This window comes from Echeneis naucrates, chromosome 13 (assembly GCF_900963305.1).
Source record: "Echeneis naucrates chromosome 13, fEcheNa1.1, whole genome shotgun sequence".
Taxonomy (NCBI): Eukaryota; Metazoa; Chordata; class Actinopteri; order Carangiformes; family Echeneidae; genus Echeneis; species Echeneis naucrates.
Window position 1 is genome coordinate 16,185,052 of NC_042523.1, and position 17,582 is coordinate 16,202,633.

The 17,582-nt window shown below is 40.5% G+C and overlaps 1 protein-coding gene across 1 annotated transcript in view; it reads right to left on the reverse strand.

The window, feature by feature from the left end:
* The window catches only part of dner (delta/notch-like EGF repeat containing), a 39,125-nt gene extending 21,861 nt beyond the window's left edge, over positions 1-17,264 (reverse strand). Inside the window, exon 1 of the mRNA XM_029518280.1 lies at positions 16,917-17,264. Within this exon, the coding sequence (XP_029374140.1) occupies positions 16,917-17,264 (348 nt within the window). The remainder of the gene's footprint in view (positions 1-16,916) is intronic.
* Positions 17,265-17,582: the final 318 nt, after the last annotated feature.

Consider the following 17,582-nt stretch of genomic DNA (forward strand, 5'->3'; position numbering starts at 1 on the left):
GCTGTTTATCACTGTTTGGCCTCCCTCAGTCAGGGCCTTAACACTCCTCCCTGTGGAGGCAGAATAGATACAGACAGCATTTGCTTAATCATTCAATCACTCATGAAAAATATTTGTTTGAAAATGAGGAAAATATCTCTGCAGGATGTCATATGGGATGAACTTGTCTCATAAACGTTCCTCTTAAACTCCCCGTAAAGGGCCACAGTTTGTATCTACACCAGTCAACATGACACAGAAATACAGCACATCCACAGTGTTGAAGGTTGAACCTTGACATTCTTCTGCCACACTTTTTGTTCTTTTCCTTGAGCATGAGATCATCTTTCCTTCTGCAAATGACATTGTTTTTATTTGGACAACATCCAGGGACAAATCCTGAATGAGCACTTTGCAGGATGTTTGGACTTTTTGGACAATGCTTTTATTCGCTACAAAATGCCAGCAAGTCCATATTCTGTAGTCCAATAAATAAATACTACAGGTTACTGAATCAACTGAAAGTCTACACCAAACCTGGTGGTTCTCAGTAAGTGTTATGATATTTAGTACTTCTCAATGCAGTCTAACTTAAAAGATTAGCACCACAAACCTTATGTTATCTCAGTAAGGTACTTACAATTCACGCTTTAATGAGAGAGGCCACTAAAAATGAAAATGCCTGATCTAGGGCCATCTTCTTTTCAAAACTGAGTGTGAATTTATCAAGTATTTACTTTTTGCTGAGCTCAAGGCTACAGAGAGAAACTGGAGCATTTCTGCACTGCATAGTCTAACAGCAGTAGAATTTAAAACTGGAGAGAAAACACATTCAAGACTCGTGTACAGAGGCCATGTGGAACAACGACAAGGGAACGGACACACACCGGAGCCAGCAGGATCACAGTAAACACAGTCCTCCACAGAGGTGTGCAGAAGGAAGCGGGGTTCAAATGCACTCGGGAAGGACAGGCAACTACACACGGGTCCACACAATTATGGGGCAAATAATCAACAAGGAGGGAAACTTGAGAAGAACACAGGGGTAACAGACACAGACTTCAAAATGAAACTGGAAGTGACGAGACAGAAGCAGTGCTTTCAAAACTTAACACTAACGGACACTGACACCATGGAGCTCCCTAACACAGATCTATAATTACATTAGTCTCCCCAGATCAATAAAGCTGTGAAGCACATGCTTCGGCTGTTACAACCAGAACAACGTGACTCCGGCAGCAAGGGAACAAATACTAATGATATAATCAATCACACAGCAATTAGCTGGATGAACTAAATTAAACTTTCATATAGCCAACAGTAATTCTTGTCTTAAATGTGCAGTGCATAATGAGAAACTTGGATCCAGCGAAAACATAATATTTAATTCATGATGGTGACAAAATAATACTTGAAAACCATCCCTCAAAAGAGAAAATCCCCCCACAGTATTCTCTCCAGTCTCCTCTCGTGAGGTTTGAGCCCAGCAATGTGATCTGAATATATAAAGACAAACCAAAAAAAGATCCAGAGATGAAGTGGCCTAAATACATTCGGGAAGCCACGAAAACAGACGGTGGTACATAATTAAGTGGTGCATTATCAAGTCAGAAATGTAGGACTATGAGGATATACAGCATATCTACAGGATTGTGTCTGCACAACACAACTCTTTTTTGATTTTACATCATATCCACACAAACAAGAAGACACAGAATGACTCAGAGATTCAAATGCAGGTGAAGTGGAGCGAATGAAGCATTAAAGACCAGAGAGCCTGTAGACAGCAGTGTTGTTTCACATCATGAGACACACAGGAAAACAGTGAAAAAGTCTCACATTGTAAAGCGACTAAAGTGACGACTGGTGTTAATTTCAACCCCTATGAATAAAGCTTTTGAACTCTGTGCTGTGGAAAATACTATAATTAATGCAGTGATGGTGTCAAAATAATAACCAAATGCAGACAAACTTATACAGATTCAACACGTCTTGCCTCTTAATGTAGTGGTAATATGTTAGTTGTCATTTTTTCCACTTACCACAAAACCTCGTTTCACCAAAACTCAGAGGGTGTAACATACAGTCAACCTGCACTTTTAAACTCAATGAAATCACAGTAAATTAGAAGCAAAAGTACTCCATAAGGCCATTAAGTGTCAGTATCCCCTTTAAATTGACCAAAAACTCGAATGGAAAAAGGGCATTACTGAGGTAAGTTATATTTTCCACAATCTTTGCTTTCAAATCATGTGTACAAATACAAACCTTACCAAAATACAGTTTAGCTGAAGCTAAAAACCTGTTTCTTACTCTCAGGAGTCCACAGGAGGAGAAAAAAAAGAGAGTTAAATGAAGTGTAAATATTTTCCTTACTTTTCTGAGGTGGCCTTTGACAGCTGCAACTGAACACTAACATTGCTCAGTGGTGTGTGCTAACTTGTTACACCAAGCTATTCTCCGTCCGTCCGTCCGTCTGTCTGTCTTTCTGCCAGAAGGATTCTGCTGATTAGACCCGCTGGTCTAATCATGTTGAATTTAAAATTACGTGGTGAAAACTATTACAAAGTTCACATATCAAAAGATGATTGAACAGTATAATGAATGTGAAATATGACTATGTCAAGACAGCTTAAATGCTGGTATAGTGCTAGATATGGCTGATGATCAATTATTTGCCATTACAGTGAGCACGTGGTCACGAGAACATTCATCCATATTTCTTCAGATTTCTACAAATTTTTTTTGTGTTAAATAAATTTGCCTGTCTGTGTTGGACTGTCAGAAGTACACACAGAAGTATGTGGAAGCAGAAAAAAAAAATAAAAAATCAGATGTCATGGAACTATTTTATATTTTTGCAATGTTTTTATAAAAATGGTTAATAACCTGGCCTCACCTCAGTAATATTCACAGACAGGTTGATGTGGTGTTTCCAGCTTCTGCTTTCGCATTCAACCAATATCCTGTCAGTAATCCAGACGGACATTATTGTTGATACGACTTATTACACCCATCAATCAGAAAATCATTCAGCATGAAACCCCCGATGATTTCGCCTCATCTGCTCTGCGGTCGGCACAGACACAGCTTAAAGGCACCATTTCAGAGACAAATCCAACTCTTCTTCCCAAATCTATCATGATCAGAGTTAGTTTGGTTGGCTGAAGTCATGTTGAAAAAATGTTACTACTCAGCTGATACCTAAATATTACATATTTGCTATTTTTTGTCACTTTCCCTCTCCTTTAATCTTTTTTTTTTTTTCTGTCGCAGTCTATGTACCAATAATTTATAATAATTATTAATAATTAACAATCAATCAAATAATCTGAAATGTCCCTGATTGGTTGGATGTCCACTGTTGCTGAGCCAAGTTAATCATTGAGTTGGATATTCTGGCACAAACTGGTTCTGTCAGGGGGGTTACAACCTACTGTGTTCACAATTAGTTCATTTTCATACAATTTAGAGACTTTTTTTTTTTTTTTTTCAAAACAAGACTGGAAGAAACGAGCACATGGCTGGGCCATAAATGGGTGACAACTAGGGATTTAGGACTACACCTTTTATGACAGGAAGTCTGCCAATCTGCTCAGGACCTGCAGGGAAGCAGATTATGGAGCACTCCCAATACCCAGAGCCTCACAGCCATTATGGCAAATAAACAGTTTTCATTAAGGCAAATGAACAACTGAGCAGCCGACAAATTGAACAAGAGAGAGCAGGAGTGGAAGAGAGGAGTCACAGACAACTGCTAAACCAGCACGTAAACAGAAATAACAGCAAATATAAATGAGACCATACACTGCACACTGAAATGCTAGAGGGCTTGTAATAATAATAAAGACATTGTGTCCTTCATCTTCCTCTTTTTTTGCCGCTGTGATTAGTAGAAGAAATAGATCAGTGACTTTTAGGTGCTTTAGTCTAAGAAACACATCAATGTAACAAACCTGCAAGTTCTGCAAGTGCAAACCAGACGGACATGAATCAACCCATGAACCAGAAGAGAGTGACAGCTGTCAAGTGATATAAGAGCTGAGACACAAACAAGGAAAAAAAAGAAAAGAAAAAGCAAAGTAATTCAATAAATAGATACTGGTAAAATAAAAAAAGAAAAAGATAACTTAAAGGAACATAAACAAAGTGTCTGTTTTCACTTAGTAAAGAAGAATTCTCTTTAACGATTTCCTTCAGGAAGCTTAGAGTTCAATTAAAAATTTCTTTCTTCCTTTTTGCATGTTGATTTTGCTGATTTGTTGGAACTTTTTTTTTTTTATTTTGTGAAAACAAAGCAGGACATACTGTTTTAAAAAAAGAAAAAGTTAGAAGACAAAATGATTCACATGCTCAGATGTCCTCCTGTGCTTCTGCGCCAAGCAGTCAATATTTTGTCCCAATTTCATCAGAACACCAGCATGAGCAACAGCAGCAGGTTGCTGTGAAAATTCAGTCCAACTCCAACATCCCCAAAACTGTCGATACAATCACTCTGCTGCTTTTCTCTCCTCAAGTAAACACGGTACGCTTCCCTCTCTTCATTAAAAGAAAACGTGTGTACCTCTGTGATACACTCTTCACCAGCTTGTTTCAGCATTTATCTGAACAGTTTTTAATAAATAGTATCAGCTGCCGGTCTGTGGGATGATTGACGGGTCTCAGACAGAGCTGAGGGGTGAGCCAGTGATCTCAGTGAAACCATGAAAAACTAACATTTAAGACTACGTATGGAAACCGCACTAAAGAGATTTTTTCACATTAACAATGACTTGCACGTGAAAGAGGTCACTCATGGTGACAAACACCAAATAGTATATTCTGCCTGCAGTTCAGCTCTGTGAAGAATAGTCGTAGTGTCTGTATCAGTTTAAAAAGCCACCATACCAGCTTGGTAACACGTCAAAGCTGTTTTCAACTAACTTCAGTGACCAAAATGGCCAAAATCTGGTTGACAACATTAAAGTTAAATGAACTTTTCTACGGTGACATACAGCAGACATGTAATCAAATAATTACCTATTCCTACATCAGGATGATTTAGAAGTGCCAGCCTCTCTGATGAATGCAAGTCAAAATCATTCTGTCTGCTAACCTTTCCTGCTGTCTGGGTTTTCAGATCTCTCTATCCAAAAAGAGACCCATAAAAATGCATTATTATTCAGAGAGCAGCCTTGGGGGGAGTGCAGGAGGAGGAAGATGGATCACACTCATTCATTCACCCCTAACACCTGTCCAATGATACCACTACGCAGCTTTTCCCCAGGGTAATTAATGCAACCCTTAACTGCTTCTGGAGGAAGTATTTACATCAACAACACTGATTTTTAATATTCAAGCCACTGCTGTGCAGATTATAAGAATAAGCCAATAAAAATCAATCTGTATGCACTGCACAACTGCAACAATAGAAACCATAGAAGATGTGTTCATGATCATCATTTAAATGGGAAAAAATACACTTGGTCACTCAAAAAAAAAAACACAACAAAAAAAAAAAACGATTCATATCTGCTCCCAGCACACACAGTAGGCCTACGTTTTCCAAAATGATTATCCTATATCATTCTGGGATATATTCTGAGAAAATCCACAGCCATCTGCTCCATAACTCATCCAAGTTGTTGCACCATCCAGTAATGCAGGAAAATGCTTGTGTCCGTGTGTGTGTGTTTTTTTTTTCTCCAGCAAGCCTTTAATGCTATCTATTTCTGCACATCAAAGCTCCTGCCTTCCCTCCTTCTCTCTCTCTAAAACTTCCTCATCACTTCCTGGCCCAGTGGCTTCAAAGAGGACCACCTCTTTCAAAATTTGGAACCATGAAGCTCTCACAAACATGGCCAAGCACCGTGATGAGCTTCAGTTGTGCCTCGATTCATGAAGAGATGTCAAACAGATAAGGTATATTTTAGTGGAGCTTCGTAATCTTCCATAAAATCTGTCAATCGAAAGGAAACGCAGCAGGAAGACACTCAGTTTGCTCCACAACAGTCCATCTGCTTCCATCAAACAGATGACATTAAATAACCCGTCATGACTCCCCAACATCATCACTCAAAAGACAATTACTTCTCAACCTTGCCAAATGTCAAAATAGACAGAAAGATGGGGGGGGCTGATGCTAGAAATGAGACCAGGAGGAGGAGGAGGAGGAGGAGCAGCAGCAGCAAGGAGAATACTAAGTGAGAGGAGAATGATTTAAGAGAGAAGGATCTATTTATACCTATCCAACTAGAGCTGGAGCTGGAGGGGACTTGGGCGTCTCTTCTCGGGGGCTGGGACACAGTTGTCTGTCTTCTTATTCTGCCAGACAGGTACTAAAATGGATCAGGAGCTCTCAGGCTCTTTCTGAATCTATCAGAAGCTACACTTGACGTAAATGCGCTGACAGAGAGGGGCTCTTTGTTTGATATTATATCTCCCATATGTAGCTCTTTCGCAACAGAATGACAGTTGGTCTCCCAGCTTGACAGATCATTTCTCTAGTGGGGACACTTCACAACACTACGCTTATTCTTGATTAGCTCTGACTTTAATATGAGCCATCTCAGTGCAAACACTACAGTATTTTAGCTGGAATGATGAGAATAGCCTACAAGCCTTGAGATATGGTTTTTGTGCAAAGCAAATAATTTCATGCTTTAAAACTTTTCCTTCTTCTTTTTTTTTTTTCCCCCAAATTTCCCAATCACTAGCAGCCCCTGAGCTGCAGCTACTCTCTTGCTGGTTGCTGACTTTCTTACATGTAATCAGTTAAACATATGACTGAGCTCATTTATATTATAAACTTAGACGATGGACGAGTAAAGTCAAAGCTCCAAGTTTTGTTATTGTAAAAGAAAGTTAAGCAGCAGTGTCTTCACATGCAACTGGAAGAATATGTGGATTCAAAACTCACACGTTTGTTGGCACTAACAAAAAACCTCTTTACATTTGAATTTGAAACCAAAATAAAAGTTGAGGATAAACATTTGAATGAATTAAAATTAGACAGATTAAACAGGATACCAAAAAATACATTCCAGTTACGGGACAGTCTATCAGTGACCCCAAATAATCCATGCTTCATAAATCAGCATTTAACATCAACTTGCTTAATGCATAAATATCTGAGAGTCAAGTGCAGTGAAGATAAACACACTGAAGGGTTTGTCCTAAATCCTGCTGTCCTCTTCTCCTGGTCCCAGTAACAGAAGTACAAGTACAAGAAGTACAAGTCATAAAGATCTTATATTATGCAAAGGCTCATTTCACGATGATTAATAGCATCCATGCAGCCATGCATTCCTGCCATAGCTAAAGAAACAAAGGTTTAGATTAGAATATGAACTGAAGCACAAGAGGAGAAACTGTCCAGATCCACTTCCAGAAAACTACGAGCAACGCACAAACAGCAACACACACACACACACACATCGCGCCAATCACTTGCACATTTTTTTCTTGTTCTAAACTGTTTCAAACCAACACACCATTTGTACAAGGCTTTCAAATTCAATTACTAGCAGAAAAAACTGAGCTATGATGTGACATTATGTCATGAGGAGCAATAAAACGGACACAACATAACAGCAGCACATAACAGAAGAGAAATGCAGCAAATGTCTTATTTCTGATGATTAACTGTAAAATGGCTGCATGTATGTGGGATTCAGTCGTATATGAAACATAAAAAGGATCAAATACTTCTTTCAGATAAAGGCAGTCTGACAGGGGGCAGACTGTTGATCACTGATACATTTGTTTCAGCATCAGGATTGCAAATAAAGCGCTCGGCCGGGAGCAGGTCAACACAGAGGACTTAATGATTTGGATGGCAGCCTTCCTTCTGGCCTTTTGGGCTGCTTTTCTGAGCAACAAGCCGTTTCATCATTGCTCTCTGCATAAAATGTTACCCACAGTGATACCACATGCTGGGGAACGGGATCAACTGTTATTATGGGTTACAGTGAATGTAGCATAAGAGGTTTCACATAGACATGTACAATGTGCTTTGTGTGTTTGGAGGGTGAATAATAGTGCAAATACATTTGTTTCTACTGGAGAGAAACACTTCAAGGGAACATAACATTGTTACTCTCTTGGGCCTGAGCTGGTGGAGATGAATGCTATTCGATCCTCTGATCCACGAGTCTGCTGTTCACGATGCCCTACATACACAGAGGGCTCGTTGCAATACAAGATTTAAAAAATAAATAAATAAAATAAAAATTAAAAAAAAGGTGCTTGCGTAAAAGCCTGAAATCAAAGACATAAAGTGTCCTGAGGCTTTTGTCACTGTGAAAGCTGAGTGCATGAATTTCAGGTTACATGGAGTTGTTTTAAATAGGCATTTAGCAGATGTTAGAGTAGTGAAAACCCCTCTCTGCAGCCTGCAGCTCGTCCTGATGCCACAGAGACTGAGTCACTAAAAACCTGTACAGTAACCCATTATCGCCTTAAAATCAAATGTAAATTATCCCCACTCATTTTACCTGCCTCCCAGGAAGATGGCCAACAGTAGGGAGGCCAACACAGAAATTATAACACATGCACAGACACACAGTGCTTTGAGTTCTGACCCCTTCTTGAAAAAAAAAATAAAAAAAATAGGCCTTCAATTAGTACACAAAGTGTCTCTGACATTTTCTGTTTAATGATATGTGAACTATATGCTTTGCCAGCTGTTGATCTTTGGATTCACATCGTCATCTCTCGGTTGCCATGGTGACCCTACAAGAGGAATGGGTGCACGTCAAAGAAAACTAGGTCTACTTGAACAAGATGACAGTGGACATGCATCATTGCTCTTCTCCCACAGTCTTTATCCCTGAAGAAGAAAATGTTTGGAGAAACCACGACAGTGAAGACGCAGCTATTTATTCTGTTTGAGGAGCTCCGGATCATCTGACAGCATCTGTGGAATGACAGGACGGATGATCTGAACCAACAATATCAAATACGATGCAGCCAGGCCAGGTTACCTTCACAGGAGAATAACTTTAACAGACTGCTCGACTTCCCCTGTTGGTTATTAAACTTTCAGAGTGGTTCAGGAGTTGCAAGGTGTTGCCAGTTTGTCACATTTGGTTTACTGGAAATGTAAATCATTAAATGCAAGTCATCAGTTTATTTGTTAAATCCTTTCTGAAACTGTAGATTCTCCCAGAGAATGTTTGCTTATGCTATGTTTATTTATCTTTATTTTGATTTGAAAGGTGAAACTATTTTCCATTGTTAAAATAATTCATTATATATAAATGTGCAGCTTTAACTTAGGCTTGCACTCTGTTGAATGTGTACATGTGTGCACTGAAAATAACTTCCTCTGCTTACCAAGGTATCATCTACTTATTCTGACAAGTTGTTCTTAACATTTTTAATAATGCATCTGTTATTTTTTTTTTTTTAACTCACACAATTACTATTGTGTTGGAGCTTATTTTGGAAAGGTTTCATAATTTTTAAGAAATGTTGTGAACACGCGCCAAGGAGCAATCTCGTAAATGTGTAACACCCCCACCAATAAGAATATTGATTGATTATCACTGAGATTCATTGAGCAGGATGAATCAGAAACAGCTGAAACTCCAGACAGGATCGATTCCTTCCAACAGAGACTTTGACTGCTGCCCCAAAGCTCAAACTCAAGAACAACCCACAACACTTCCCACTGTTCACCCAACAAAGTATAATGTATAAAATGTATAAAAGACACGTTTGTACAGAAGCTGAAAGACTGCTGAGGTTTATATGATATCATTTGTGGGGTTTTGCAGCTCAATTTGCAACACAGGGGACCATTTAAGAAACCTTTGAGTGCTCAGGTTATATTATATAACTTATGATAAAATGAGCCAGTGTCATTGGTAGTTGTATATTGTACACACTGAAAATCCTGCCCTGTCAGTGTAGGGAGCTTCGAGTACTGCACAGCTTCTGCAACATTTCACATTGTAATTTAACAGTATAGCAGTAAGTATACAACATGTTAGGTGTTTCTTATTATTATCATCATTGTCATGTTTTCAGTTTATTTCAAAATAGTTTTGAGCAGTTTAATGTTTGTGCCCTCCTTCCACGACCATCAAAAACTCTTTTAATAAAACACAATTTTAGGTGAAATTGCTTGAGGCTGTGAATGTACTATTTGATGACTACATTTCCAGCACGCTCCCTCCTATCAACACGCAGACAGGCCCAGCTGTTAATACGGGCTAATCTCTGTGTCTAACACCAGAGGCTGGTGACTGTTCCTCAGTGCTTTCCCTGTTGGAGGTGCTCTGCTAGTCCTGAAGGGATTTTTTTGGATTAAGCTGGCATTTGTTGTCTGGCACTAAGGGAAGACATTTGCGGCACACACCAGTACGATTCATTAGAGTACAGTACACGCAGAAAGGCACAATCCACAGCATGCTGGCTGGTCTCCCAGTTGGCTTCATTAAATTACATATTGTCAGATCAACTCTGCTGACAAGATCTGTGCGTGTCTGCAGAGGAGACAGCAAGAGTCAGTGCTGCCTGTTACTGATTCGGTATCTTTTACAGGAAAGATGGGCAGCGGAGCAGAGGATGACACAGTCCTCCTCCTCACACTAAAACACACTTCTGCTGGAGAGCAGACTGTCTAAAGGTCTCTCTCTTCATCAATGATTGCTTCCTCTAGTCTCTGCAATACCTTGACCCAAAGAGACTGTCACACAAGCCTGGCTTTTTAATAGCTATTTGTGATTTAGTTTATATTACATTCATTTATGATTCATTGGTTCATTCTAGTAAAAGAGAATGAGCCCCGGTGTCTAATTTTGACTGAGCGAGATAATGGAACTGTTCCGACATAGAGTTTTTTTGTATACTGTACTGAAATCCTATTAAGTCATTTACAATATTTTGTAGTCAGACAATGAAAAAGTAATTTCACAGTGAAATAATATTAAATTGGGACTGAGACAAAGACCCATTAAAACCACATGTGCAGCTAAAATCCTGATGTTATAATCACGTTTTCTAAAAAAATACATATTGACTTAAGACCAAGCCTGAGCTGTGACTTCAGCTTTATTTGCTTATAAAATGTACACTCAGAGAGAAAGTTCATTTGCTTTCTCTAATAGAAGCTATTCACTTTTGAATTCCTTTTTTGTTGCTGTGATGTGCTGTTGTAGTTCAGCCAAAATATCTCTCACACACACACACACATTAATTTGACAGTAAGGACAACTCATCATTAGAAGTGACAGCACAATGATGGTGTCAGAGCAGAGTCATGGGGGTTATTAGAGGAGGTAGATTACTGCTGAATAAGAGCTGTTCTCTCCTTTTTTACATTATACAGTCGGTGGTGAAAACTCATTGCTCCATTTAAGATAAAAATAGCAACAAGGGCAGACAAAAAGCAATAAAAAATAGCTACACTAAACCACTGGGAGAGATGTAATGACTTTTTTCTCTATCCAGGACAAGAAGAGAAGTTTTGCTGCCAGACACAAGGAAAAAAATGACACGGAGGTAAGAGCTCTGTTCATGATGAGTAGTGGCGATAAAAAAAAGGAAGTGTGGGCTGCACATACGATTGCAGTCAGAAGTGTTTGAAAAATGGAGTGAGTCATTAGACAGTATTTAAGGAAACAAGCAGAGATGACACATGACGAGCGAAACACTCTATTATATTGAAATTGTTGCTGGTGAAATGGAGTCGTCACGCCTCACTGAGACAACACTCAGTTTGTGTCTGCTGTCAGTAGGTGGTGTAATGTCACCTGAGTTATAATGAGATTTACTCTATTAGCAGGAGGGTTGAGTACAGCCTACGACACAGACCTGATGATGTGTAGATGGTTTAACGTTCATTATGTTCTTGTTAAACCAGGATTTCATCTTTACAGGGTCATCAGCTAAGTAAAATAAAGCTGTGCCACATAAAAACACACAATATCCAAAATGCTTCTAAGAGAAACAAATACCATCAAGTTTACTGTCCATCTAATCTGGTTTGTTCATTTTTATTTATTCTCATTTACAATGTAGCTTCCTGTCTGTGTGCTAGTAACAGCTGCTCTTTATTTAGATTTTAATACATGCGAAGGCTCCGTGGCTTTCATGTAGCTTTCTCTCTGTGACAGAATAAAGTCAAAGTGCTACCCATTACTAAACCACCCAACATGGCCAAATATCTAATGCATGATTTTCAGACACCCTTTGAACCCACACGTGACTGCGACCCTCGATATGTGGAACATACTGAACATGGTGTTGGACTGCTCATGTCCACCAGAGACGGCATCATCCATATGTATCAAGGCTCACTAAGTCATCTCCCACCACACTCTCATGCACCTCCCACTGATCCAAAGGCCAGGGGATGTGTGGTATGGAAATAGCCCAAATGATTGGCCACAAGCCCTCCCGTTTAATACAGGCAGTCTATTTTGCCTCGTCACATCTAAAGCCATCATCATGAATCGCAGTGATAGCTCAGCAACAATAGCCCAGAGGAGTGTCTTTTATTCTGAAGGTAGGTAGCTCCTGTATCAAAGGCATTAACAGGGTTATAAGAAGCCTGCTACCAAAGTAAAATCCATCGCTTTCATCGCACCATCTGTAACTAATTACATGAAGATGTTGCTCTTTGCAAATGGTGCAGCAGTTAGCATCTGTGTTTCACGGTCACCGCGACGAAAAATACAAATCTTTTTGTCTTTGCTATAAAGTGTCTTTAAGAGGTTTCACTTTTATCATTCTGGACACTTGGGCTTTCTGCTACATCTGCATCACCATGCCTGCGTTAAGAGGTGTAGGTGCACTATGCTACACCGCTAGTATACACTACACTCTGTCAGCTGTTAGGGTTCTGCCGAAGGAAAGGACTGCTTGGCAACAAAACAGTGTGGTGAAAACATTTTCCATATAACATTCATTAAATTGACAGTAGCTTTTTTCTGCAAAGTGGCTATAACAAATTTTTGAGGACGGTCACATCCACAGAAAAACATTGTCCTGTTTCTGAAACGCCTCACTCAATTTACTTTCACGTTAGGTTGGAGAACTGTGAAATGTGTAACAATGAGTGATACAGCCATGATAAGAAAAAAAATGACTTTTTATCAGTTTGTCTGTGCATAAAAGAAATCATACTCAACAACCACAAATTCACAAACACATATGGCCATTATATGCACACCATTAAGGAATATCTTCAGCTAATATATAAAAATTATATAAAAACATATTCCTCTTGGCTTTTTATCTTCTCTGAATAACAAGCCAGGGTATCAAAGAGACCAAAGGCTGCCGATGAGCTTCTGCTTAATTAGACGCAGCTCAGGCTGAATGTGTAGCAGCAAAGTGAAAGACCGTGGAGACAAGAGCTGACCACAACACACACACACACACACACACACACACACACACACACACACACACACACACACACACACACACACACACACACACACACACACACACACACACTTTGATGAAACAGCTTGAAGGCTTGGCCTTACTTAGTTTCACTGAGTTCTGTCAGGAACTTTTTTTTTTATTATTACAAAATGACCAAATGATTCATTTCAAAACATATTAAACTGCAGGATTGCAGGTGAAAAGGATCAAGGTTGTAAAGCACAAATTTCTATCTTCAAATCAAATCAACATCCTTAAGAAGAATGAATCATCATCTTGAGTGTTTAGTCTGATGTGGGTGAGACTGGCTGACAAGCAGTGAAGTCTTCAGAAGGGGAATTTTCCCTAAAACAAACAGTGCCAGATAAGCCTGAGGCAAAAATCGCACTTGTCATGTTTACATGTCCATGTCTGAACAAATTAAATGAATAATATATAATGGATTAGATACTATGTTTTAGAACAACAGGGAGGCTGCTTCTTTTTTTTTTTTATTTCAACCTTTGCACGGCGTCACCACCTGTTTCCAGACTTTTCGCTCTGCTAAGCTGTTTGGCAGTTGTATGACAGTGGGATCACTAACTCTTGAAATGAACATGCATGAGCCTTTTCTCCAAACTATCAAATTACACATTCTATGTATTCTTGAACAGATTCGAAAGGTCAAAACATCAGCAAATGTGTAAGAAGTCAGAGAAAGTGATGTGCATAAAATGGTGAAACTGAGGAATTTATAGAGGTCAAAAACTGTCTTAAGTGTTGAAAGAAGAAAGATCAAGCTGTTCAGCTCTTCACTGCTCTGACTCGCTCTGTGTGGGCTTACTAAACTAAAGCAGAATGATATTCTGCAGAAAGTGGGATTACTTCTGTTTTACTTCAGATATATCACATCTTTCATCACCTTCAGACCCACATCCCCTCTCCAAATAACAGTAAAATTAAAAAAGCATTGCATCTAGTATTTATAACGCCAGAGCTGTGAAGTTACGTTCAGTCTGCGGATACTGTTATAATCCATTGCTTTCATATAACTGAATATCAGAGCAACCCGGCAAGAGCTCCCCGAAGCTGCTTCATCCTGTGGCTGATTTGAACAGCCACAGCCTCACTGTGTTGTAGAGTAAGTTACCAAATCCATCAGGGCACACAACAGCCTTTTCAATAATGAATAAGCTGGAGCAAGAGAAGCCAATAATTTACAGAAAGGCCCATGGCAGTGAATTCCAACAAGACAGTTTACAAACTGCCATCCAGAAAAGGTGCAGGTTGATATTAAAACTTGACTAGTTTAACAAGAAGAGTATTTGTTTTCGCTGAGAGCCCTCTGGAGTTGTAGCAGTAGGCTTTCTGCAGTGTTTAAAAATAAATAAATAAATGAATAAATAAAGAAGTGGGGTGGAATAATCCAAAAAGCAGGATGAGCAACCTAGACAGATCACTTTTGATATGTTTCCTGAAATCATCAACTTTTAATCCTAAACTGCCTAGATTTACAAATTCCGCTCAGTTTTTGTTTTGTGAAACTACGCCCAGCTTTGACATAAAATATGGGTTAAAAGAACGGAGAGAGAGAAGAGGGTGAGTACATAACTGTCATCTCTGGCAGAATTTCCTCACTAACCTCCAAAAACAAAGACTTGACTCTCTGTAAGAATCACATAGTTTTCTTCCACTGCCCCATTAAATTTGTGTTCTCTTCTCTCTCTGCTGTCTTTGTTTTTTCCTTTCTTCAGTCTCTCCTCCTCATCTTTCTCTGGACCATCTGTGTTGTGACGCATGCAGAGGACCGGAGATGGAAACCATCATCACACTTAGCCAATCAGGCCATTTACCAAATCTCAAATGACTGATGCTCCAGTTTCCATGGAGAAGAAACATCCAGTGTGAGAGAGGTGGGGTAAAAAAATCAATGATTTCCCCCCAGAGCCGGCTTCAAGACCAGACCTGATCTTTGGTGCATAACAGGGATAAGCCTGGAGTGGATATCGACTCAGGATTTTTACAGCATGAGAGAACAGCAAGCTCTGAGCTCTGACTGGTGTTTCATTCTTTCTCCTCTTTGCTTGATAAATATGAAAGAAAACCCTCCGTGGGCACATGCTGTCCAGCCTCAGTTCAGGCTGTGTGGCAGTATCATCCTCTGTGGTTTGTGTGGAGCCAAGTGCAGTGAGGCAGCTGCAGAGGTAACTGCAGCTGCTTTCTATTCTGAGAGATAAAATCAGGACAGCCAAGGAGACAGTGATCAGGTCCCTGGCTAAATGCTCCACTAACCAGCCTCCATCCTGACTGCACAGCACCAGCATGCTCACCCCTACACGCCACAGGCATGTCAACACAAGGACAGGAGATGTACGGCCACCTGTTGGTGATCCTGCCAAAGCTTACCCCGTCACCTTGCCATTTGCCTCTGTGATGCTGCTGCAGACTCATTAATGCTCTGCTGCATTACAGGCCTTTCTGCTTTATTGAGCCCATTGCTAACTGAGGCTCAGCCACAGCCTTTTCATTGCGAGTCTCAAAGAGTTTATCCACCGATCAATAAACTGGGCTGTTTCAAGACCTTTTGTGTCCTTGAATTGGCACAAGTGTAAAAAGCAATGCAGCAAGAGGAACCAACGTGTAGGTCAATTTCAGTGGCATGTAAAAGAATCTGTAGCAGCGGTTTATCCGTGTTAGACGTGAAATTCTGACTCAAGTACATTTTGAACAAACAGAATCATTCTTTGCTTGGAAAAAAAAAAACAAAAAAACAAAAACCTGAATGCACTTTGTTATTTCAGATGTTGTGGAACAAACGTGACTATACAACTTTCTGAAAGTGGAAGTGGAGAGTGGATTGTCTTTTTTCACTCGATGATCGGCGTCCCAGGTGTTAAAAGATTTGTCCATATTTGAGTTTTATAGATTAAAACTGAGCATCCAAATACATTCAGTGTTATCATGAGATGTACTGTAAGTGAACTTGCACCACTTTTGGTTTTCAGAAATAATCCAGACAAAATACTCAAAAACTCACATCTGAGACACAAATATGTACACCATGCAGCCAAAATATATACTCTCTCTCGTGCGCGCACACACTCACAGGTATCTACAGCTTCCACTAGCATCTCACTTCTTCCCTCTTGTTGCCACAGCAACGCGGCACTCGGCTCTGTGTCTCAGTGACACCACACGTTCCCATTAAAAAACCATCCGCGAACAGCAGAAAGCAAGGGCACACGCTCACATATGCTCATCTAGCACTAGTTCAGCTCGCATGCAAATCACACACATCACGCAAAGAGGACACAGCGGTTTCATCAAGGCAATATCAGGTAGTTTAGTACAAGACAATAATCATAATGACTCCCAGAGTCTAGCATGCACAATGCATGACGAGAAGGACAGATTGGTAAAATAGAAGCAAATAACATTTTTTCTTCTTTCTGATGCACACACACACTTAGCTCAAGTCAACTCATCTGTCACTTTCTGTGCAAAAAGGTCAAACACATACACACAGAAGCTGAGTGCTAACCCTGGTACAGACAATTAAACACTACATGTGTTCATACCTCACAGTTGCGTCCAGTGAAGCCCTGGCTGCACGTACAGGTGTACTCCCAGGTGTGTTCTGGCCGGCCAGCGGAAGGCAGGGCCAGGCAGAGCCCCCCGTTGAGGCAGGGTCGGCCTTCACAGGGGTCCGGACGAGGTGTGGCCTGGGTCGGGGTGGGCTCAGCCGGGGCTGGGGTGTCCGGAGCCAGCTGGAAAGGGGAAGGGACAGCTCTAATGCTGCTGCAGCTGCTGCTGCTGAGGAGCAGGAGCAGCAGGAGGAGGAGAAGCAGAGGGGATGTGAAGCGGCGTGCAGTCTGTGTGGGACGACAGCAAGGAACTGCCGGCACGCTGCACACACTCATCATCATCCTGATCCTCTTGAGTCTGTTTTTCCCTCTCTTTCTTTTTCCTCTTTCCAAAGTGTTGCTGCTCGTGCTGAGCGGGCTCAGAGGTAACTGAGAGGTGGGTGTGTGTGTGTGTGTGTGTGAGAGAGAGAGAGAGAGAGGAGGCGGCTCTTGGGATGCTGAGCCTCAGCTGTGCGGAGGGAGAATGACTGGCTGCTGGTGAGGAGACTGAAGGAGAGGAGGTAGGGATGCAGGAGGAGAAGGGGAGGGCTCTCAGCTCTTCTTTGTCTCTGAGTCACAGTGACGACAATAGCTGACGACACACACACACACACACACACA